Genomic DNA, 26,082 nt, shown 5'->3' on the forward strand with positions numbered 1-26,082 from the left:
AACGGTGGTGCCCCAAACTGAACACAATATTCTAGGTGAGGTCTAACCAGAGCACAGTAAAGTGATACCATTGCTTTGTGTGATCTGGACACTATGCTTCTATTGATACAACCCAAAATAGCGTTTGCCTTTTTAGCTGCCTCATCACACTGCTGACTCATGTTCAGTGTATGGAATCTTGGGGAACCTTGTAGGCCAAAAGTCAAGGGGTAGAGCAAGCAGTTCCCCAGCACCATGCTCTGAAATCTACTCTCCAGGCAGGACCAGAACCAGTGCAGAACACTGCCTGCCAGTCCCAATTCTGAAATGCAGGCCAGAGGGATATCATGATCAATGGTATTGAAAGCTACAAAGAGACCACTCTCCCTGTCCATCTCCAGCAGATGTCATCCACCATGGTGATCAAAGCTGTTTCAGTCCAATAACCAGGTTTATACCAGATTGGAATGGATCTGAACAGTCCACTTCATTCAGCCCAGCCACTGCTCATAAGTATGAATCAGAACATTACCCTATTTATACAGAATGGTGTTCTTAGGCTGCCAAGTGATTCCAAGATTTCATATTGGATTCTTATAAGACAAGAGAAATCCATCTATTCATGTATGCGACAGGCACTATTTATTTTAATATTTTCATTAAAAAATAGAAAAGCAGTATTGTTTTTAATGAACAGAGAGTCAAATTAAAAGCAGCAACAGAATCACAAACAACTTCAGATATTTGTACCCCCCGTGATTTCCAGATCTCCTTACAGATCATACATACGTCAAGCAGAGTATCATTGTAAAGGTCAGCATATGAAGTTACATAGATTCCAAGACCATGGGGAGCTTTTAAAATGGATCTTTCTCCTCTTCCATTTTTCATAACAGTGTGTGAAGAACCAAATGCCGGGTGAAGTGCTCAGGGACCTAAGTCTGATGTGTTTGTTCTGTGACATGTTGCATTTCTGTCTTGCCTACACAATGTAGGCTTTTAGATCACATCTATGATGTGTTCATTTGTTTTTGATTTCTTTGGAAGCCTTATCTAGGTATGGAGGGGGATTGTAATTTGCACTACATTCTTGTTTTGTCCCCATAACAATACTGTTAGAAATGTTAGACTGACATAGGCTGTGTACAGACGGGCAGTTCTGTGCATGTGGGAGGTGGCTCAGATTGCACTGCCCCCAAATGGAGTGGACAAATCTTGTTCACACGATCCCATGTGAGGCATTCATATATTAATAATAATAATAATATTTATTGATACACCACCCTCCCCGCCGAAGCAGGCTCAGGGCAGCTTACAGGACATGGTATAAACCATGTTATAACAATAAAAACAAGATAATACAAGGATTGGCCTGGTCGGATGAGGGGGCTGTTCCGGGTGAATGTATATAAGCGGGGCCCAGCCCGCGTGTTCCCTCTCTTGTAATGTGCTACTGAATAAACTATGTTGCCTTCCAACCATCTCGGTTCTCAGTACATTACACTGGCGACGAAGGTGGGATCCTAGCAAGCCCTTTCCAGAGGGGCTTCGCGGATCCGGCCGGAGACGTCGAAGGCAAGTGGTTGTAGACTGACGCGCCCGCCGCCACAGCCATCCATGGCTAACCAGAGCAGAACCACCGGCCGGCTCGAAGAATTCACCCCGCTACCCCGGAGAGGTAGGAGACCTACACAGAGCAGGTCGTATACTACCTGCGAGCGAACAGGATAACAGAGGACAGCCTGAAGAGGGACGTCCTCCTGAGCATCTGCGGAGAGGCCACGTTCAAGATCGCCAAGGGTCTCTTGGCCCCCGCGAAGATCACGGAGAAGACCTATGAGGCACTTCTTGCCCCAACCCTCACTCGTCACCCGCAGGTTCCCCTTCCACAAGAGGGATCAAGAGGCGGGGGAATCGGCAGCGGTCTACCTGGCCGCCCTCCACCAAATTGCGGGCAACTGCGGCTACGAAAAGCTGGAAGAGACCCTGAGGGACCGCTTCGCCTGGGGCCTGAGGGACGAAAGGAGTCAGCTCACCATCTTGTTGGGCCTGGCCTGGTTCTGACCACTGGGAATAAAGATTGTGGGGGTACATCAGCTGGGGACGCGGGGATTCGAAAACATGTGCCGGGAGTTCCTGGAGGTGTTTGACGGGGCCCTGGGATGCTACAAGGGGCCTCCCATATCCCTACCTCTAGATCCCCATGTGCGACCCGTGAGGCTGAAGGCCTGGCGGGTTCCATTCGCTCTGAAACCCAAAATTGAAGCAGAGCTGGACCGCCTCACAGCCCAGGGAGTGCTGGAGCCTGTGGCCTACGCCACGTGGGAGACCACAATAGTAACCCCGGTGAAGCCGAACGGGGAGATGCGCATATGCGCCGATTACAAATGCACCATTAACAGGGCGCTACAGGACAACCCCTACCCCGTTCCAGTAATCAGCCACGTTCTGGCAGCACTAGCGGGGTCCAAGATCTTTGGGAATTTGACTTGGCCCAGGCGTACCAGCAGCTACCTGTGGACGCTGCCACGGCAGAAGCGCAGACCATAGTAACCCACAGGGGGACGTTTAAGGTGCGACGGTTGCAGTTCGGGGTTAGTGTGGCCCCGGGGGTGTTTCAGAGCCTGATGGATTCCCTCCTCAAAGGGATTCCCGGGGTGCAACTGTTTTTCAATGACGTTTTGTTTGCCACACCGGACGCGGAGGAATTTAGCAACTGGCTGTGAGAAGTCCTCCGCCGTTTCCAAGAGGCCGGTCTGAAAGTCAAGCGTGAAAAGTGTTTCCTGGGGGTACCGAGGGTGGAGTTTTTGGGGTTCACAGTGGACGCTGTGGGAATCCACCCGATGCCAGACAAAACCCGGGCCATAGTGGAAGCCCCCACCCCCAAGAGCAAGGCGGAGCTACAAAGTTTCTTGGGGTTATTAAATTTTATCATTCGTTCTTACCCCACAAAGCTGCCCTAGCTGAACCCCTCCATAGACTCCTAGACAAAAATGCCCCGTGGGTATGGGGGAAGAAGCAGGACGCAGCGTTCCAAGCAGTCAAAGGGCTGCTCGTATCCAACAATGTGCTCCACCATTTTGACGAGAGCCTACCGGTGATCTTAGCATGTGATGCGTCACCGTAAGGGGTGGGCGCGGTCCTGGGTCACCAACTCCTGGATGGGAGGGAGGTCCCGATAGCCTACTACTCGACGACCCTGACCCCAGCGGAGCAGAATTATGCCCAAATAGACAAGGAGGCCTTAGCAATCGTGGCAGGGGTGCATAAGTTTAACGATTACCTGTACGGGAGATGTTTCACCATAGCCACAGACCACAAACCGCTCCTGGGCCTCCTAGCCCCGTACCACCAAATGCCCCAGATCCTTTCCCAATGCATTTTGCAGTGGAACCAGTTCCTCAATTCCTACACATATGTCCTGGTCCACCGGCTGGGCAAGGCGATGGGACACGCAGACGCTCTCAGTCACCTACCGCTGCCCTCCACAGACCCCGACCCGGCTCCAGCCCACCATGTGATGCTCATCGAAACACTACCAGAAAGACCCCTACACGCAGCAGAGGTAGTGAAAGCCACGGGGCGAGACAAAGTACTCGCACGGGTCCTCGACTGGGTGGTGAGGGGCTGGCCAGAGGGAAACAGGGTGAAGAGTTCAGGGCATACACAACATGCAAGGAAGAACTATCAGCACACAAGGGATGTCTGTTATGGAGGGAGCAGGGTGGTGGTTCCCCCACTGCTGCGGAAACAAGTGCTGGGGGCCCTTCATGAAACACATCCAGGAATTGTACGAATGAAGGCCTTAGCCCACAGCTATGTATGGTGGCCGTGGATGGACGAGGAAATAGAGGGGTGGGTCCAGAGGTGCAAAACGTGCCAGGAGTCCCGACCCAAACCGTCCAGAGCCCCACGCAACGCTGGGAAGCACACAGGAAGCCGTGGTCGAGACTTCACATAGACTTTGCAGGGCCCTTCCAGGACCAAGTGGCTAGAAGTCATCCCGGTCACTTCAACCTCGACAGTAGCGGCCATCCGGGCACTACGAAGGGCCCTGAGCACACACGGCATTCCGGACACCATAGTCTCGGACAACGGGACCGCCTTCACCTCCCGGGAATTTTGGGAGTTCATGCAGAGATACCTGATACAACACATCAGGTCCGCCCCCTTCCATTCGGCAATCAACGGCCAAGCCAAGCGGATGGTGCGCACCACGAAGGAAGCCCTGGGTCGCATTGTGCAGGGGGATTGGGACCACCGCCTAGCCGCCTTCCTATTCGATAATAGGATAACTCCCAACCCAGTCACAGGGGTCAGCCCAGCCGAGCTTTTAATGGAGCGGAAGCTAATCACTAGATTAGATAGACTGCACCCCGACCGAGCCACCGACATCCGCAACTCCCCGGAGATCAGAGAAGCAGCCCGAGGATTTTTCCCAGGGGATCCAGTATACGCTAGGAACTCTGGGTGCGGCCCCGAGTGGGTAAAAGGCTGAGTGTTGCGAGTAATACGGTCCCGCCATTACGAGGTGTCCACTGCGGGAGGCAGTGTGTTGCGGAGGCATATAGACCAGATACGTCGCCGCACATTGCTGGAAGAACCGGCCGCAATATGGAGCGAAGAGGAGCTCATGGCTGTGCCCCCACAAAGAGCTACCCCAACACCGCTGACCACTCCACCCAATCGGGAGGTAGAGCCCAATCGTAGCGAGGGTGACTCCCAGGAAACAGGGTCACCGGACGAGTTGCAAGGTACAGACAACCCTAGACCGGCGGCTCTCCCACGAGGGGAAACAGTCACCCCATCTGAGGCAGTAGCCGGGCCCCCGGCAGCTCCGGCGACTGCTCCGACTCCACTGGCCATTCCAAGGTGGCCGACCCGGGAGCGCACGGCCCCCGCGTACTTGCGGGACTGTGTGTCCTGAGCTAGGGGGGAGGAGTGTTATGTATTGAACATAAGGGACCAGGCCGCATGGCGATCGCTACTGAAGGTGACCCCCGGGTTCCCGGATGGAGCTCGCCAGTCGCCCCGCCCATCAAGATCTGTGGCGGGAAGTTCGACCGACCAGGATTGGCCTGGTCGGATGAGGGGGCTGTTCCGGGTAAATGTATATAAACGGGGCCCGGCCTGCGTGTTCCCTCTCTTGTAATGTGCTACTGAATAAACTATGTTTCCTTCCAACCGTCTCGGTTCTCAGTACATTACACAAGCCTTACGGAACTGATTGAGATCCCGTAGGGCCCGCACCTCCTCTGACAGCTGGTTCCACCATTGGGGTGCCTGTATCGAGAAGGCCTGCTCTCTAGTTGTTTTTAATTTGGCCTCCTTTGGCCCAGGGATTTCTAGAAGATTTTGTAAACTAGATTGCAGTGCTCTCTGGGGAATATATGGGGAGAGGCGGTCCCTAAGGTAGGCAGGTCCTCGGCCGTACAGGGCTTTAAAGGTAATAACCAGTACCTTGTAACGAACTCGGTACACAATTGGCAGCCAGTGCAGTTACCGCAGCCTAGGCCGTACATGTTCCCACCGAAATAGTCCCATTAACAGTCTGGCTGCTGCATTCTGCAGTAGCTGTAGTTTCTGAGTTCAGTACAGGGGCAGCCCCATATAGAGGGCATTACAGTAATCTAACCTCGAGGTGACCTTTGCATGGATCACTGTTGCCAGGTCGCGACGCTCCAGGAAGGGAGCCAACTGCCTCGCCCGTCTAAGATGAAAAAAAGGCGGACTTGGCAGTGGCTACCACCTGAGCCTCCATTGTCAGGGAGGACTTCAGTAGCACTCCCAAAATCCCGACCCTGCGCACTGGTACCAGTGATGCACCATCAAAAGCTGGAAGGGAGATTCCTCCCTCTGGAATGCCGCGATCCAGACAAAGGACCTCTGTCTTCGCTGGATTCAATTTCAGCCCACTCAACTTGATCCAATCTGCCATGGCTTGCAATGCCTGGTCCAGATTTACAGGGACATCGCCAGCTCGGCCGTCCATCAATAGATAGAGCTGGGTGTCATCAGCATGCTGGTGGCAACGCAGCCCATATCTCCAGGCAATCTGGGCAAGGGGGCGCATGTAGATGTTAAATAACATTGGGGAGAGAACTGCCCCCTGAGGCACCCCACAATTAAGTAGGTGTCTCTGGGATAGCTCTCCCCCAATCGCCACCCTTTGTCCCCAACCCTCAAGGAAAGAGGAAAACTACTGTAAGGCTAACCCCTGGATCCCTGCGTCGGCGAGGCGGCGGGTCAGCAGCCAGTGATCGACCATATCGAACGCAGCCGATAGGTCTAACAACAGCAATACCGCCACACCGCCTCGATCCAGATGTCGCCGGAGATCATCCACGAGAGCGACCAATACTGTCTCTGTCCCATGGCCTGGGCGGAAGCTGGACTGGAACGGATCCAGGGTGGAAGCATCATCCAGAAAACTCTGCAACTGCAATGCCACAGCCCTCTCTATAACTTTGCCCAAAAAGGGCAAATTTGAGACCGGCCGGTAATGCGCCAATTCGGCCGGATCTGATGTAACCTTTTTCAGGAGGGGGTGGACCACTGCCTCTTTCAGAGGGGTTGGAAAAAGACCCTCCGAAAGAGATCTATTTATGATGTCCCATATAGGACATCTCACCTCCTCCTGGCAGGCATATTGCATGGGGGCACTTTGGCACATTAACACGGTTGTTGCACACCATCCCCTTAGCACAGTTTGGGTTTGTTTTCTACCTTACATTTTGAGTGGCCATGCTCTCATGTGCTTATGTACTTATGTGTTCTGTGGCAGTGATTTTTTAAAAAAAGAATACCAGTGAGCACCTAGAGCAGTCTGGTGGATTCACACTGCCCATCTGCCTTGCTTGCACACTCCCACAGTCAGATGCCAGGAAATGCTGGAGGGATGCAGCAGAAAAATTTACTACCACTTTCCTACTGTTAGCTATTTGATCCATTGCAGAGACGCTGGAGGATGGGGTGAGTGTGAAAGCAGAACAGGCAGCAGGTGTGCCTGTCTGACCTTGACTTTTTAATCTACCCTGGGGGAAATCCCTATGTCAGCTCAAATTGGCCACCTGAATCCAGCCATAGTAATATTTGCCCAAGGACACTCAGTGTGATCCTTGTGGTAAAGAAAAAATTGAACTAGATTCTCTCATCTTCAGTGGTTGAAGCCAAGAAGTGTATACTCACACCGTAAATAATGCAGAAGAGAATAAAGTGTGGTTACAATTTGGTGCTGGGGAAGGGGTTTTGTTATCCTGTGGCCTGTTCCCAGTCAGTTAAGAGACTGCACAGGTCCCTAGACCACTATACAACTATGCACTGATTGCATTCCAGTCTAGCTTTCGTCTTCAGCTTACCTGCATGGACATAAAGTGTCCATCCTTCACCAAGCTTCCTCCTAATTCTTGCAGTTCTTCATATTTTAGCCACTGCTTATCTATATCATGTTTGTATTCCTCATGCCGTTTAATAAGCAGCTCAACTCCAAGAAGATCATTTGTCAGTGTCTCAGATACAATCAGGGCATGCATCTTGTTGGCCCAGGCCCTGAAGGAAGCAATCAAAAAGGAGGAACTGAATGCCTATATAGCCTCAAGAATTAAAATAAAAATTGTGAAATGCAGATATGGGAGAGACCCATAGCAAATAATCTGTAACATACATTCACATCTGTATTAAAATGCTAATACATAAATTATATACCCTAGCCTTGTACAGCTTTATTTCAGTGGTAACAGGAAGATTTATCATTATTATGCTAATATAGCTAAGGAATTGTTCAGGAAGATGCTATTATAAAGGAACTATGGTTGTAATTCATTGGACTATTCATTATCTTGTTTTTACTTTTTACTTTTTGTAATCCAGTTTTGCATTGTTTATGATATGCCATGTGTTTTTTGCTATCAAATCACAGTTCACTTATGGTAACCCCATGAGATTTACAAGGCAAGAGACGTTCACAGTTGGTTTGCCATTGCCTGCCTCCATATTATGACTCTGGTATTCCTTGGTGGTCTCCCTTCCAAATATTGATACGGGCCAACCCAATTTAGCTTCTGAGATCTAACAAGATCAAGCTATCCAGGTGAGGGCATATCTTACCCTATTTTTATTTGCATTAGTTTCTAATTTTGTAATCCATCCATATTGCCTTGCTTAGTGTTTGTCATACTATTTTATTGCATTGTTTTAAAATTTTGTAATCTGGCTTGAGACTCGACAAGAAATGGAGACTATATGTAAAATAAATAAATATCAGTGAACTATCACTAAATAAATATCAGTTTTCATACTATAAAGGAAAGACATTAGTTTATACATACATCCATTCTCTGCAGTTGTCAAAGTAGATGTGGACTTGTTCTGCCTGCAGCAGCTTCTGTTTTCTTTCTGAAGACCTCTTGTTTAGTTTCTCCCAACACTCATCCACTTCTGAAAGTCTACTCATCATGTTGTCTCTGGGATGAGGGTACAATCCACCAAGACGCCAGGCTTCTCCTCGGATCCTTTCCAGTTCTTTTGCAATGGCTATTAGCTCTCTCTGGAACACAGGAAGGATTGGGGGGAAGGGGGAACCCATTCTAATAATCAGCACCAGAAAACATAAAATCTTCAGGATGCTTGTTTATTTATTAGTATCATGCTGTTCTAAAGTTTGCATGAATCATTTAGCCTGCTGAATGAGCCTGCAAATTTATTTTAAAAATGCATTTATTTGCTGGTATATAGCTACAGCCAATGGGGAAAAAAAAGAGTAAGTGAGAGAAAGCACCAGTGCGGTATAGTGGTCAGAACATCTAACTAGGATCTGGAAGACCCCGGTTTGAATCCCAACTCATGCCATGGAACCTTGCTAGGTGACATTGACCTAGTTACACACTCAACCTAACCTACCTCACAGGGTTGAAAGAATAAAGTAGTTTGTGAAGAATGTTGTAAGCCATTGAAGACAAAGGCAGGGTATAAATGAAGTAAATAAATACAGAAGCAGCCCTTCAATAAATTGAATTTTCTCTATACAAGATTCACAGGAGGTGCAGACAAGATGTGTGAACAGCTGACTCTTTAATAGAAGCACACAAGAACTGGTTTCATGTAGCTATGAAGAGAAATTTCAGTTCTGAGCTGACAGGCCCTTTGGTGGGGGTGGGGTGAATCCTAGAACATTCATTGACATGGTACCCTTGCTTCCAGTTATGCAGCCACAAATTACATCATGATGTTGTCGGGTACCATTCTGGTGAATCTTCACCGTCTAAAGTCTTCCAGGGGTTGCCATCCCCATGGTTCCGAAATTGTATGGTTTCATGTAAGTTTCACAACAGAATGAACATGGGTTCCCTGTGTGGCAGTCTGAGGACATAAAAAGTGTGTGTTTGAGGGGGAAACTAAAGCTGCTTTTGTGTGATGTGGCTGCAAACAGCTGGTGTGGTTGCAAACAGCTTTTCTGGGTGTATTGTGGTTCCAGACACACAACTCTCATTTCATGTTCCCCAACAAACAAGATGACATTGTAATGTAAGAGAAGGGCAGATTATAATGCAAATATAACCATGTTTACTAAGGAGTAACTTCCATCAGGCTAAATGAACCTTGCTTAGGATGATAGCCTAAATGTTACCTAAAGGAAGTAGGATAGCCAACAGCAGCAAAAATACAGTTTGGCCTTTCAGAAAAATGTAAGTTGGTTTTATTCATGCAGGTGTTTCAAAGCACTTGGTTCCTCTCACCTCCAGTCGCTCATGCTGGCTAAGAAGGGTCTGCACACCTGACAAGTCATAGCCATACTCTTCCCTGTCCACAACAGCCTCTTTCTCCTGAATCCATCCCTTCAGGTCATCCACATCATGATCATACTGGTGAACCTCTCGAGCTGCTCTCAGATTCTGAGGCAAAGAGAAGACAGGAAACTGAAGCTTATGGTTATATAGTTTGCACAGAAGAAACAAAATAAACAGGAGCTCCAAGTCACACAAAAATAGATACCATGCTTTGTGTAAGTCCTAAATAGTACTCCATAAAGTGACACCTTCTTAAAAGGGGTAAGTGTGCTTAGAATTGTACTACAAGTCATATGACATCCTTCACTCTCCTGTCAGACATTTTCCAAAATAAGACTCGTTAGTTGGAAGGCATGAAGCAGCCAGGAGCTCCACCATTGTGTCCGATACAGCTGCAGCTGAAGGGCTTCTCTGGTCACTTACCAGCTGTCATCAGTGAGACCATCAGAGGAGGGTATGAATCAACCACCCAAGAATTTCCTCCCCCAAAACATTTCTATTGAATTTTAATTATAACTTACATTGGGCGTTTTCGCACTGACCTTCAAGTGGTGCGACCACCCTCCTCACGCCGGCGGATCTGCAGGGATTTTGCACCAGAAGCGCCGGTGCACCCAAAAGAGCCGGCAACTTCCGTCGCGAAACCAGCTCAAACGGAAACCGCCAAGAAGCAGGAAAACGTTTGAGCTGGTTTCGCGACGGAAGTCGCCGGCTCTTTTGGGTGCGCCGGCGCTTCTGGTGCGAAATCCCTGCAGATCCGCCGGCGTGAGGAGGGTGGTCGCACCACTTGAAGGTGAGTGCGAAAACGCCCATTGTCTTTTGATCCCCATAAGCCAATTCTCAGCCAATTTTTTGGTTGAGAAGTGGGATAACACTGCAATATATGAAAGTTACAGACCCATTTCTCATAGCCAGAAATCATCCCACTATATAGAATCACATAGAAAATGAAGGGAAGGAACTGGGGAAGATCCTCCAAGTCAGTTAATCATGGTTGAAAAACATCTAGCTAAGTTTGGTTCTCCTCTGTTACAGCTTTTAAGGCATGGGTGAACCCAGAGGGCTGAGTCAAAGGCTGTGGTCAGATAAGCTCTTTGATCCAATGTTGTTGATGCTGCCCTGTGGGTTTAAAATGCACATTCAGACAGCAACATCCGTATCTCAATCCCCAGTCTTTACCGCCCCATTCTCATTGCTCTCTGAAGCGGACTTTTTTTGACACTGGGGAAAGTCTAGTCTTTATGGATGTCACCACTTTCACCCCACATTTCTGGATGTCTGAACTCTTCCATTGTGATCTCCAGCCAGATGGGAAGTCTGAACCTTTCCTTCCATTCTTGCTCCTTTAAAAAAAATTCAGTTAATGATGTGTGCATAAGTGGATCTCTGCCTCAGGGTTGTGAGGCACTGCTTGTGTGTTTATGCACTCCAGTGCTTTGTTGGGATCGAGAGCCTCCAGGGGGTTGATTTTGAGTGACAAATTCAATGTAAAAAGATCCTTTCTGCCATTTCTTGGGGTGGCATGGCAGTGTAAATAGTCCCTAGTTGGACTCACATATCTGCAGTTATGATTCTGCCTCCCTTCCCCTGGATTCCCTACAGAGATTAGTTCTCCAGGAGAAAATGAGGGCTTTGAAAGATTGGCATTGTACTCTACTGAGGTCCCTGTCCTCCCCAGGATCTAACCTAAAATTTCCAGGAGTTGTTTCCAACCTGGATCTGACAACTGTAATCCTCACCTCACATGATCACAGGAACTGCCACAGAACATACATGTGGACTATTAGTGTGCATGAAACAATGGTCCATGTGATCCTGTACACAGAGTTGGGATCATGAGGCTAAACAACCCAACGTTCAACTATATACCTGCTCACAGCATACAGCGTTCAACATTGTTCCAACAAACTGAACAGGATACCAGGCAAGCTTAGGTTCTTACCTCTGCCCTCATCTGGGTGGCTTGATACAACCTCTCCCATGTGTTATTGACCAGTTGGGCTCTCTTCTCAACATCACTTAATTGGCTGCAGCACTGACTCTTGAGGCGTGATGCCAACTCATTTATTAGAAGAACCTTGGCATACCCTAGAGATCCGACCTCCTTTTTAAAATCTTCAATTTTTTTCTCCAGAATCTGTAGGATAGAAGAAATTATTTTGGAATGTCCTGGTACCATTGCCATGTTCAAGATATAGGAATTAGTAGATCAATACTTGAATTTAAACGCAATAATATAGTAATTCTGACAGTAAATGTGGCAGTTTTCTCCTGTCAATTTTGCAGCAGGTAAAAAGAACCAGAGTTTCCATATTAGACTGTCCTTCATACATGTGCAGTCTCCCTAACATATCTATATCTATAGCCATATCTGCTTCCAGACTCACCATTGTCCTGCATACAAGCAGAGTAACTGATGGACCATTCTAAAAATATTTTGGATTAAGAGAAATGTTAAGGCATTACCAAATTTACTCAAGCTCAAAAAATGCGAAAACTTTTCCACATTTAACTTAATGCACACAGATATGGTACAAAATGAAATTAAAAAACATACAATTTACAATGGGCGTGAACATAGCTTGTTCCTGGACTCTGCTATTTCCCTCCTCTCTTTGTTCTCAACAGAAGTTCCTAGTTCTGAATGTCTTCAATTTAACACCAGTTTGTTGTGATGTCCAAATGTGAAGTATCTGGTCAAATCAGAGTTTCTTTCTCTCCTGCAAAGCACCAAACTGTACTTTGATCAGGCACATATATTTGGATGTCATGACTCATGACAAAATGGAATTATATTGAAGACTGAAAACAGGAAGACTTCAGTTGTGCTTTGTGTAAGAAGGAAACTTGTTGTATGACAACAAGCCAGGTTTGCATACATGATAAATGAATACCTCCATTTTGTATTCACTGACAAATGAAACTGAATGCAGCTACATCTTTCCATGATGATTAGCATATTATTCTGGATTCATTATTAAAGAGAAGTAAACAGTAATATGGGATGTCACCTGAACTGAACAAATAATGTATTGAATAATGTTACTTTTATTGTCTGAGCCTTTAGCAACCATTACCCAATTGGGTAGAAGAAAAGGATGAAGTTGTTGAAGCTTCTCAGAGTTTAGTGCCACAGTAAAATCTGGTTATCTTATTACTGTTCATAAATGTTAAAAGCAACCATGAAGAATTTGTGAGAGTGACAAATGGACATCTTACAAAGCTATCTTAGGCTTGTGTCTGATGTGTTCAATGTAGGGTTGCCAGGTTAAACTCATGAAATATCTGGGGACTTCAGGAGTGGAGCTAAGAGATTTCAGGGGTGCAGCCAGGAGCAAGGTTGTGACAAGCACAATGGAACTCCAGAGGGAGTTCTGGCTATCATATTGAAAGGGACCATACTCCTTTTAAATGCTTTCCCTTCACTGAAAATAATAGAGGATGGGGGCACCTTCTTTTGAGGGCTCATAAAATTGGACTCCATGGTCCAATCTTCTTGAAACTTGGAGGAGTTTTTGAGGAGAGGCACCATATGCTATGCTGAAAATGTAATGCCTCTACCTAAAAAAACAGCCCTCTCAGAGCCCCAGATACCCATGGATCAATTCTCAATTATACTCTGTGGGGACCAGTCTCCACAGGGTATAATGGAGTGCCCAGAGGACATTCAACCCCTCCTCGCTTTCTGATAACCCTAAAGCGGGGGGAGGGACTCCAAACCAGGGGATCCCCTGCTCCCAACAGGGGATTGGCAACCCTAGTTCAATGGTCCATAAACAGTTCACTGCCCAAGTGATCCAAATGGCTGCTTGAGGCACCAAATTGGTTGGTGAAAACAATGTGGGAGGAGGTGCCCAAGTTGCTGCTGCCTCCTGTTCTGGTGCTATTGCCTCCTGGCATCCAAAGTGGACTGCACATTCACTTCCTCTGAAACCTGTCTTGGAACTTGCAGGGGTGGAACATGAACCAGTATGTGCCTTTTTTCATGTTGCTGCCACCCCAAATCCCTCCAATGCATGTTGCAAAGACAGGTGCTACCTCTGCAGTCCATCTTGGAGTCTGCAGTGGGGGGAACACAGAGTAATGGAATGGAAACTCACTAGCCTATGTAGGCCCACAGTTATCTAATAAAGTCAGAAGGTAGAAAACATGAAATGCAAACGATTTTACCTCGACATCCTCCAAGTCCTGACCATAGTTATCTGATTCAGCCATGCTCCGTTTGCTCAAAAGCCAGACTTCTACCAACTGAACTTCCCTCTCAAATTGGTGCAGTTGAAATTGCTCCTGCAGAACTTTTGTTTGGGTCTCAGCTTTTGTTTGGAGACAGTTATAGTCTTCTAGAATAGCCTGGAGCTTGGGAAGGATAGTGGAGCTGTTATTTTTTAAAAAGAAAAGAATTAACAATCTATGAGGTAAAATTTCCTGTCATTATCATAATACTTTCCAAATGACCTGTAAACAGCATAACCCAGGAAGGTGTATCTCAGATCTGTCCCTTTTGCTAGGCATGGTGGGGAGATCCAAACATATTTATTCAAACTACTCATTCATAGGTTAAAAAAATATAAATAAATAAAATTGAGTGAGTTAAAACCTGCTGGAAAGTTAATGATAAGGGCAGAGTTTGGTTGCCCCAGTTTTGTACTTTTACTGAAGTTTCTATTTCAAAAAATGTCCACAGTTTCCCACCTGCCTACCTATCTGGGTTGTCACAGACCAAGAGGCAATTTCCTATTTCCTTCAACTTCTCGATTCGGGACTCAAATCCCTCTAGGTCAAGCTTGACAGATTCTATTTTATGAATCAGTGCTCGAGTACATTCTTCATTCTGTCCATAATCTGGGAGGTCCAGGACAAGTGCCTTCTCTGCCAACCAGGATTCCACCTCCAAAAGCTGGAAGAAATACAATGAAAGAGAAACAGAGAAGCTACACAGGCAGATATTCACCTATCAGGGAGACAAATGCCTGATAAGACAGGTGGTATATCAATACTACACATTTCTACTGGTGTTTGTACCAAAAGTCATTGCCTTTCCCCCCAGTGCCTTGGGAATCGTAGTTTTGTTACAATGCTGAAAACACACAGTAAGAGATTTCTATTCCTGACCAGGATGGCCCAGGTTAGTCCAATCTTGTCAGATCTCAGAAACTAAGCAGAGTCAGCCCTGGTTAGTGTTTAGATGGGGGACTGCCAAGGAAGTCCAGGGTTGCTATGCAGAGGCAGGCAATGGCAAACTTCTTCTGAATGTCTCTGCTTTGAAAACCATATGAGTCACTCTGTCAGCTGCAACTTGACAGCACTTTCCACAAGAGATTTAGATACTCCTTACATAGGAACTATAGTTCCTAAACTTTCTTCAGGAATAACCATTAAACCAGTTTAAGTCTTTAATGCATATACAGACTGAAAGTATGTAGCAGAACTGAATGGGAGTTGTACTGCTGTTAGATAAATTTCCCTCAATCTTCCTCAATTTACATCCAATTTTTGAGAGCTTGGAAGAATCTTTTTTAAGTATTCACAAGAAAAGGGTTTTTTAATGAGTGGATTGAGTACATTTTGTGGCAGTCTCCTGCTGCCTTCTTAAATACAAAAATATTTTCCTTTGAGAAGGAGAAAGCCTTTCCTTAATGGGAAATTAGCACGATCAGCAGGGGGAAACCCACCCACAAATTCTCTGAAATGCAGCACCATGATGTCATCCAGGAGTGATGTCATCATGCTGCTGATGTTGCACACCAATGTTCTAGGTTTGGGGCAAAACTCTATGGTAAATTTGGACTCAAAACCATAGAGTTTTGCCCAAAACCTAGAGCATTGCTGCACATCAGCAGCATGATGATGTCACTTCCAGATGATGTCATTGCATTGTGCATGCTTTGTGTGCACAGCAGAAGATCCAAGGGAGGATCTGCTAGATTGAAGGTAGGACCTGGCAACCCTATTATGAAAAGGGATGGGGTCCTGTCAAGGTGAGACCAGCGGGAGGGCAAGAGTATTGTAAGCAAGATCAGAATTCCCAGTGAACTGAACCCAACTCAGGGGCGTAGCTAGGGCTTTGGGGGCCCGGGGCCCAAGATTTATGTGGGCCCCCCTACGTGTGTGCACGCCGCCAGAAACAGGATATGATGTCACTTCCGGTGATGTCACTTCCGCAAGATGGCCACCACTTGCGAGGGAGCCCTGCTGGAAACAGGAAGTGATGTAACTTCCCCAAAATGGCCACCACTTTTTTGGGGGGAAACAGGAAGTGGTGTCACTTTGGGGGCGGCACCCCCCCCCCGATGGCACTGCTGGTGCGATCTAGGTCATGTGATTGATAACCTGATTACCCCACCACACCATGTGACAGGGAGAAATGCCACAAGCAGCCTGCTGGCCCAGCTGTTCCCCTTGTGCCCTGAACTGGTGGGACTTCTATATTAAGCAAGCTTACAAGAAAAACAAGGAAAACAAAAACAGGCATACTGATGTGGTTTTCAACACGCTCCTTCCTCTCCGCCCATGCAGTGTTAACAGCTCCTCATTGGGAAGGCCCTGGAGAGAGATTTCTATGGCCATGGCAGGGGTGGCTTAACTGTGGCTCAGGAGCCACGTGTCTCATTCACACATATTGTGTGGCTCTCAAAGCCCCCACTGACCTATTGGCTGGCTTGGAGAAGGCATTTGTCTCTTTAAATCACATCTCCAAGCCAAGCCAGCAGGCAGCTTGGACTTGGGAGAATTCATCCAAAGTGAAAGTTGCTTTCTTTCCACTTCTCCCTCCCTCTCTCCATCGATTTGCCTTCCTTCCTTCCTGTCTTGTGGCTCCTCAAACATCTGATGTTCATGTCTTGTGGCTCTCAGACATCTGTTTATTCTGTGTGGCTCTTACATGAAGTAAGTTTGGCCACTCCTGGTATATGATCCCCTATATTGAAATATTGCTGTCTCTCTGTTGTTTGGTTTGGTCTCTTGAAAAAAAACTGTAATAATATTTATGCCTTCATTAAAATCACCTCGTAAAAAGTCTGCCGTGAAAGCAACATCACCCCAGAGTCGGAAACAACTGGTGCTTGCACAGGGGACCTTTCCTTTTCCCTATCATGTCACCCCTCAGTCATTTGTTCTCCGAGCTAAAGAGCTCTGCCTTCTCTAACCTTTCTTCATAGGGAAGCTGTTCCATCCCCTCAGTCATTTTAGTTGCCCTTGCCTGGTACTGGAAGAGTTTATTCCATTGCTGATTAACATAGTTCCTATGAGTCAGAAACGAATGGTGCTTGCACAGGGGACTACCTTTACCTTTTTTTAAAAAAAGAGCTCTCCCTCTAGTTGCAGCCCATTTTGCTTTTTAGTATAATAAGAAGCAGCATCAAAAAAAAAGTGCAGATGAAGGCCAGAGTACAAGTAAAAAAAGGTTCAGGACAGATTTGGATTCTATAGTCTGCTCCATGGAGAGATGATAAATAATTGTGTTTTCTACCACCATTTCATCTGCTTAGTGCTGTCACATCCAATCCAGATAAAATCTTTATCTGAGATGCCCTCAAAATTGTCTTAACACTTTTGTTATGGCACATTTCATTTGCTGTTGCCTGGGAATCTAAATAAGTCCTTCGAGAAGTGTGACTAGCTCTTCCTGCCTGAGCTGGGAGAAACTGGTTGAGGTCTCTTTGAGCAAAGAAGTAGTTACTGAGCCTCTGAAATAGGCCATGGTCAACATGCTGCAAAAAATACCCCCCCCCCCCTTAACTCTCTGTACCTAGAAAACTGCCAGCTTTTGAATATATAACTTCTTGGATAAAGTACTAGTGCCAGTGGGGAGTGGGATAGCTCCAGGTTCTTTTGGAAAAAGCTGATTTTCTGGACTCATTCCAATCCAGTGTTTAGTCTTGAGGGGGGTACTATACTAGTTGCACTGATCTATACAAAAAGACAGCCTATGTATGCTCAAGTTTTGTTTTTCCTGGCCCCTCGAATGTTTTCAAAACTATCAACCCAGCATTGTATCCTTTTGGGTCACTTGACACAGCTGGCAACAGGCTTTGCAGTGGCTCCAGAGAAAGATCCCGCCCCTAAAAAAAATGATGCTCTGGAACAGCCATTCTGGTATGTCACATCGTCTCATCTGACTGGAGTCTCGGTTTCATTATAGAAGCAGAAGCTTCAAAGTTAAAAACAAAGTTCCTCTTAAAAACACACACACGCACCCCTTGACAGCTGTTCATCTCTATCGCTCCTGCTATGCGTGTATTTATCATTATGTCAAAATGTAACCCGCCAGAGGCGCATCAGGCGATGTCAAAGCCGTGCCTGCCTAGCGCTTCCACAGCAAAGTTCTCGCAAATAAGAAACACGAGTGCCCAACCCGGGCACTTCAGCTTCTTCATGCGGAAGCGACGTTTTCGTCACCCTGAAAGCAGATCCCTCTCCCCGCCAACTGGCAAGGGAGGGCAGCCGCACACACCAACACGACCGAAAACGCTTTTACCTCGGCCAATCCTTGCGGCTCACGCCCCCCTCCTATCAGCCAGCGCAGCATTGCAAGAGGCGGAGTCCACACGACCAAGACCGGGAGTCCTGGGCTCGCACTGAAAGGCTAACCTAGATCCTTCGCACTCAGTCAGTCAGCTGACACGCGAAACCTATCCCTGCTGTTACGGTTGGAAGCGCGCATGCCTGGTGCGGTGAAAGGCCGTCGGTCCGGCAGAGTTGGTTGTTTGAAAGGGTCTAGCGCAAACCCACAACGGCCTCCTCGACTAATCTATCGCCGAACCTTCAGAATGGCAGAAACAACGACGCTTCCGACAGTAGGGACGTTGCCTCATTCTCTCTTTCAAGCTAGACAGAACGGCACGAGTGCCGAGTAGATCGATCAGTCTCCTTGCAAAGGTTCACTCTACGTTATGATCGCCAGCATGAACGTGGCGCTCCAGGATCTCGGTAGCAACGTGAGTGGCGGCGGCGGGGACGCCAGGCAGCCGGCTTCTGAGGGGCCCCTTGGCATTGCCAAGGGGCCCCCCAGACCCCCCAGACCTGGGGCGACCCGCCCCCCCGCCCCCCTCCCTACACCACTGACCCAACTCACAGTGGAATCAGGTTTTTCAAATGTGTGGAGTTCACATTCTATGTTAGCTCCATTTAAGCTAAATCAATACATGTAGTTAGAAACAGTTTCCATGGAATAAACTGGTGAGGAAAAATGTTTCACATTTTATTATTTATTATTTCAATTTATATTCTGTCCTCCCCAAATGGGCTCAAGACGGATTACAATAAGGTGTAAAACATTAGATAAATACAATTTATTACAATTCAGTTCAAAACAACGTAATTTAAATATATAACTGCATGGTTCCAGATGTCATCACTGGGCCTGTAAAGAACATCATATCAGGGCTGTACTTTTGCTTCAACTTCTATCAGTATTTACCATCATTCAGAAAGTTTTTTTTTCAAATGTATGAAAACTAAACAAAGACTTTTCTGCCATGCCTTACCTCAGTGAAGAAATGTTGGTTTTCATATGATTGTATGAGCCTCCTTCTTCTCTCCTGAACCTTGCCCTTCAGATTTTCTGAGGCAATTTCCAGTTCTTTCACCTTTTCCATGATGTCTTGTGAGGCAGGGTGACCTCCCTTTAAAAGCTTCTGTCCAGTGCTGATAACTGCTTTAGTTAAAGCATCATGGCTATTAATTTCATTCTCCAAATTCTAAAATAGATAAAATTGAGAAAAAGAATATTTTCATAAGAACATAAGAGAAGCCATGTTGGATCAGGCCAACGGCCCATCCAGTCCAACACTCTGTGTCACACAGTGGCAAAAATTTTTATATACACACATACACTGTGGCTAATAGCCACTGATGGACCTGTGCTCCATATTTTTATCTAAACCCCTCTTGAAGGTGGCTATACTTGTGGCCGCCACCACCTCCTGTGGCAGTGAATTCCACATGTTAATCACCCTTTGGGTGAAGAAGTACTTCCTTTTATCCGTTTTAACCTGTCTGCTCAGCAATTTCATCAAATGCCCACGAGTTCTTGTATTGTGAGAAAGGGAGAAAAGTACTTCTTTCTCTACTTTCTCCATCCCATGCATTATCTTGTAAACCTCTATCATGTCACCCCGCAGTCGACGTTTCTCCAAGCTAAAGAGTCCCAAGCGTTTCAACCTTTCTTCATAGGGAAAGTGCTCCAGCCCTTTAATCATTCTAGTTGCCCTTTTCTGGACTTTCTCCAATGCTATAATATCCTTTTTGAGGTGCGGCGACCAGAACTGCACACAGTACTCCAAATGAGACCACACCATCGATTTATACAGGGGCATTATGATACTGGCTGATTTGTTTTCAATTCCCTTCCTAATAATTCCCAGCATGGAATTTTTATTGTTGGTCTTTATGTTTTTTGCAATATGCTCCTCATAGTCCCTTTTTGCCTGCCTGATCACAGTCTTGCATTTGATTTGCCACAGCCTGTGTTCCCTTTTACTAATCTCACTTGGACTGGTTTTCCACCGCTTAAAGGAGTCCTTCTTACCTTTTACAGCTTCCATTACTTTGTTTGTTAACCACGCAGGCCTTTTCTTATGCCTGTTTGTGCCTTTCCTAACTTGTGGTATGTATTTTATCTGAGCTTCTAGGATTATAGTTTTAAATAGCGTCCAAGCTTGATCGTATGTACCTTTCCTTTCAGTTTCCTCCTCACATGCCTCCTCATCTCAGTGTATTTACCCCTTTTTAAGTTAAACGTGGTTGTGGCGGTCTTTTTGGACAACTCCCTATTTATACAAACGGTGAAATCAATAACATTATGGTCACTGCTCCCAAGTGGCACAATCACTTTTACATCTCTCACCAAGTCTTGGGCATTACTTAGGACCAAATCCAGGATCGCCCCACCCCTGGTAGGTTCTGAGACCATCTGCTCCATAGCACAGTCATTGAGAGCATTAAGAAACTCAATCTCTTTCTCTCGACCAGAACACATATTGACCCAATCAATCTGCGGGTAGTTAAAATCACCTATTACGACACAGTTTTTACGTTTAGCCGCTATCTTTAAGCCTTCCATCATGTTATAATCGTCCTCTCTCTTTTGATTTGGTGGGCGATAACAAACTCCCATAGTTAAATTTCCTTTTGGGCCCTCTATTTCAACCCAAAGCATTTCTAAAAGTGAATCTAATTCTCTGACCTCAGTCTTACTGGACCGTATATCCTCTCTGACATACAGAGCCACCCCACCTCCAACCCTTCCCTCCCTATCCTTCCGATATAGCTTATATCCAGGAATCACCGTGTCCCACTGATTCTCCTCATTCCACCAAGTTTCTGAAATTCCCACAATGTCTATGTTTTCTCCCAACACTAAACACGCCAATTCACCAATTTTACTTTGAACACTTCTAGCATTTGCATACAAACATCTATAATTTCCCAGGCGAGCTAGGCCCGCCACCTTCCTCCTGCCACCTCGAGACTCTGGCAGACAGTCCATATTGTTTGTCACCTTCACAGTGGACAACTCTGGTCTGTTACCCGGAAGAAAAATAGCAGCTAACCCTTCATCTCTTTGAGACGAGTCCTCCCAAACCAGAGACATTTCATCTCCTGTCAGCTTTCCCCCAAGATTTAGTTTAAAAACTGCTCTGCCACCTTTCTTTATCTGTTTTTAAATGTTGCTCCTTTGTTCAATTAGGTATTGCAAAATACATAGTTTTATCAATGGAGAAAGCCCAGCATTGAATAATTTGGTTCCAAGTTCACTAGAACTGAAAATATTAAATGAAGACAGATGTAATATGGAAACAGATCACACAGAGAATTCTCAAGTCACCATGTGATCTTGGCTTCCTGCCATCTTTATTAACTGAAATGACCTCAATGTACATCATCAAGAAACTGACTGGAAACTGAATCCTCGCTGGCCTAGGTAACAAGCCATCGCCAGTTTCTCTGACTAACCCTCAGCTTAGACACAAAAGAACCAAGTTTCTAGCCCTACTGGGCGTCAATCAAGGAGTCAGTTTTGCCAGGTAGGAAGCTGGCAAGCTGAGTTCCAAAAATAATTACATTGGAAGCTTTAGCCAATGTAGGCCAAAATAATTAATGATTATTTTAAAAAGTATACAATAAAAGAGCAGTGCAAAGCAAATAATAAAATACAATCTAAATAACTAACTTAAAATACCTTTTGGTCTTCCAGCCCAGATGTTACCTAACCAGACTGAAACACAGAGTCCAGGTAGCATTTCAAAGTCTAAAGACCAAGAGCAGTCATGCAAGGCCCAACCCACTCAAGAGACAACCCAAAGGTGTGACTAACGTGGGTACAACTAGAAGGGTACTAACTAGAATGAAGGATCTTCCTTTATGCCAGGCTGCCAGCAGCTGGCATGATCCTGTTAGATCAATCAGGTGTGTTGCTAGGACACACGAACACATACTTCTGCATATAGTACATGACCAAAGTCAAACAACTTACCCACACCCAAGATTTCTTGCATTAATGAGATGGAGTGTGAGGCCAGAACCCTCCTAGCTCCTGACATTGAATCTCCCATGAGTCTCACTTGCACCCATGTGCATCCCATTCTCTTATCTTTCTCTTTGAACTTGCAAGTCATCATGACATTCGTTTCCCAGAGAAAAGCCTTCTTTAATTTTGCTAGGTCCGAAGCCTGATCAAAGTTCTGAAAAGTCAAGAAATGGCTAGAGAAAGGCCAATTTCTTGACAGACTCCAGGAAATACAATACTGCTTAATTTGCCAGTCTTCCCACCATGCTTCCCCCAAGTTTTAAAAATGTTTGCTTCTGAAAACAAAAAGCACAGTGTGAATATTTCAGGTAACAATATGGGAGCCAACCAATCAACTCTGTGCACAGCTAGGTCCTTATGATTAAAACATCTTCAGAATTGCCCATGGAATGGAATGGAATGAATGGGAGCCTAATAGTCTTGGCTAAAAGATTAGTGCTTTAAAATTTGTTTGGGTAGACATTCCAATTTGGGGGATTTTTCCTGTAGCTGCCATTTTCCAAGCTGGCAGATATGGTTATTGCAATACTTAAAATTCAGATAAGATGCTCATCTTTGTGTCAAAATGTGTTTTTGAGGTTAATAAAGCCAAATATACTACTGTACCAGTTGTAGAGAAAGCTATTTTTCCTATAGCTGCTATCTTGCACGAAAAGTGTCTCAGACCCATGCTAGAAGAACTACTGACATTGCTTAGCTTGCAAATCTAATGTGTGCAGTTGCAAGAAGGCACACATTCTCTTTTCTGCAAGAGTCTAACAACCATAAAAATGTTGCATAGTAAATTACTTTTTGTATTAGGACTGTAACCTTTGTTTAAGAATGAGAGTCTAACCAACATATAAGCATAAATATCAAACAAGCACTCTGATATTTTGTTCACTGTTATTTAAGGCAGCAAAATAAACTCTTTTTTATTTTTAGGAGTTGTCACCTTAACAATTCTCTTGCTACATTTTGTTCCAATATTACAAACAAAAAAATAACAGTTTGTCTGGATTTATAGAAAAATACTTTATTTTGTTTTTACAACAAAAGGAATAGTATATTTAGTTTTATTGACCCCCAAAACATGATTTGACACCAATATAAGCATCCTACAAGAATGTGAAAAAGATCCACCATCTCACAAGATGGCAGCTACAGGAAAAAAATGGCCATCTCTAAAACTAATGTAATAATGCATTTGGCTTTATCAACTTCAAAAACATATATTTTGACACCAAGATGAGCATCCTTCATGAATTTTAAATATTGCAATTTGCAATAACTGCTATCTTGGAAAATGGCAGTTACAGGGGAAAACCCCCCAAATTGGAACATCTACCCAAGAAAATTTTAAAGCAGTAGTGCCCTGAAACACATATAAACAATAACATTCTCTGTACACATATTTTTTGCAAGGGTATATTGTGCATCCAGTACTATCAGAACTAAATACAGAACTGAACTGAATACAGAACAGAACTGAATATAGTGAGGATGCTCTCCAGAGAAGAATATTATGGGGGTGACAATTTTTTTTGAATCCAAGGGATAATTTAGTCAACCAATAGAGGAACTGTCATTTTTTTAAATCCTTCTCTTATTTATTACTTACCTTTCTCATTAAGACTCAAGACAGATTACAGAATTATAAAAGCAATCCATTAAAAACCACTATAGCATGTACGGTGAACAATGCAATTAAAATTGGATAATACAACAATTCTTTATTATTATAAATAGCTGGTGAATTAACAGCTATAATGACAGGAGGAACTAGAATAGGAAATATGGCTGTGAATGTGGAGGTAGAAATAAGATATAGATTTTGGGACTAGACAGGAAAAAATGCTCCCATCTGTTGTTCCTACCTGACATGTCTATCCAGTCAAAAAACAACCTCTGCCATGATAACATGCTACAAAGATTTTCTGTACACAATATGATTTGAAAGAATTTTCAGTAAAATCATTACAGGAAATGTTTAAGGATACAAAACCATTGACATGAGCAGCCACAATTTATAATGCCCATAAAAGCCTTGAACATGTCACAAATTTATGATAGCAGGAAATATTCATACAGTAATAGTCATCAGATAGGCATCCAGATAAACACTGGTTTTGTTGTTTTCTTCTTCAGCCACGCTTACACTGGTGGTTTTGGATCCTTGAAAGTTTCCTGTAATTATATTACTGGAAATTCTTTTAACTTGGTTCTTACACCATGATCCCAGTTTTTGATTCATCTTGTATCTACTGAGGACAGGCCCAACGTGCATATAAGTGCATAAACCCAAACACCATGGCACTCACTCAATCGCTTGTGGAAAGCCGCATTTCCAGTTACCATCAACCACAACAGTCACCGTTCCAGACACACACACTCACACATGCAGAAAGAGAGAGAGAGAGACTTTATAGCTATTAATATTCAATTTATAACTTTTTAAAATTTTCAGAGGGCATCTATGCAAGTAGGGTTGTCTTTCCTGGCCTTGGATGAGCCTTGTGTATCTGGATGGACGGGAAAGGTTTGCTCTTGGCCCTCTTGCTCTCTGCTCAGCATGAGGTACAGCAGTGCAGGTGACAAAATGACATTGCCAAGCCTCCTGGAAGAGATCACAGTGCTGGATCTGGGGGGGGGGGGGGGGGGGGGTGAGAGGAGGAAGAAAGATTGGCTGCTTTTGCTGCCTCTCTGCCTTGTGGAGAGGTGGCAAAGGCAGCCCTGCGGTTCCACCCCCCCCCCCCCCAATTAAACACCCAACTAGGGTGTTTAAATGGGGGACAGAGGCTGATTGCCTGCCTTTGCTGTCTCTCTGTAAGCAGAGATGTGGCAAAGTCAGCCTCATGGCTTCCCTCCCCATTTAAACACACCCCTGGAGTGTTTAAATGGGGAGGAAGACAGATCACTTGCCTTTGTGGTGGCAAAGTGCCAAAGGCAGCCCTGCAACTTCCCTCCCCATTTAAACACTCCACATGGGTATTTAAATGGGGGAAGGCAGATCGCCTCTGTTTGCTGCCTCTCTGCAAGGTAGTGAGGTGGCAAAGGCAGCCCTGTGACTTCCCATCGGGGTGTTTAAATGGGGGGGAGGTAGACCTGTGGTTTCCCCCCCCCATTTAAACCCCCTGCCATGTGTTTACATGTTGGGGAGGCAGCCCCATGGCTTCCCCCTCCATTTTTTGAGTGGGGGCACTATTTTTTTGTTTTGCCCCCACTTAAAAATATGTAGATCTGGCCCTGGGAGAACAAGCTTTCCACTATCACTCCACTGTAGCTAGCTTGCTCTTTTCCAGGGTGGCTGCTGTAATGGTGGTTGCACTCTGCCTTCTCTGTGGCCAGCTTGGTCTCCTACTGACAGCTGCTTGGATGCTGGGATGAGAGTGTAAAGGTTGTGCAGCAGGGTGAGGGTAGTTGGAAAGGATGGACTCTTTATTTCCATCTCTGGTATGAGGCTTGCAGCTCACAGCTTACCTGTCCTCCAGTCTCTAATCAAGCAGCTGTTCCAAGGTGGAAAACACCTGCCACATATAAGCTTTAACAGGGCAAGGGCCCACTTTCCTGGAACATGGGGTAGGTGCCGTAATGGAGAGCACTGCCCGGAAGAGCCATGTGGGATGTAAAAAAAAGCCACATTTGACTCACAAGCCCCCAATTGTCAGTGCCCTAACAGGAATAAAGGAGCTTATGCATGTTCCTAGGCACAGATGAGCAACCAGAACTGCTTTGTGCATTATGAGGAAGTAATGAGTGACTCATGTACCTTACTTCCCAGCAAAACGTGAACAAGGAACTTATACATCT

The 26,082-nt window shown here is 45.5% G+C and overlaps 1 protein-coding gene across 1 annotated transcript in view; it reads right to left on the reverse strand.

Moving 5' to 3' along the window:
• The window catches only part of SPTBN5 (spectrin beta, non-erythrocytic 5), a 215,039-nt gene that overhangs the window by 23,061 nt on the left and 165,896 nt on the right, over window positions 1-26,082 (reverse strand). Inside the window, exons 49-55 of the mRNA XM_060262355.1 lie at window positions 19,250-19,462; window positions 14,465-14,661; window positions 13,935-14,139; window positions 11,707-11,901; window positions 9,714-9,869; window positions 8,307-8,524; window positions 7,338-7,527 (exon numbers count right to left, since the gene is read on the reverse strand). Of these exons, the coding sequence (XP_060118338.1) occupies window positions 7,338-7,527; window positions 8,307-8,524; window positions 9,714-9,869; window positions 11,707-11,901; window positions 13,935-14,139; window positions 14,465-14,661; window positions 19,250-19,462 (1,374 nt within the window). The remainder of the gene's footprint in view (window positions 1-7,337; window positions 7,528-8,306; window positions 8,525-9,713; window positions 9,870-11,706; window positions 11,902-13,934; window positions 14,140-14,464; window positions 14,662-19,249; window positions 19,463-26,082) is intronic.

This window comes from Heteronotia binoei, chromosome 21, assembly GCF_032191835.1.
Source record: "Heteronotia binoei isolate CCM8104 ecotype False Entrance Well chromosome 21, APGP_CSIRO_Hbin_v1, whole genome shotgun sequence".
In the NCBI taxonomy this organism is placed as follows: Eukaryota; Metazoa; Chordata; class Lepidosauria; order Squamata; family Gekkonidae; genus Heteronotia; species Heteronotia binoei.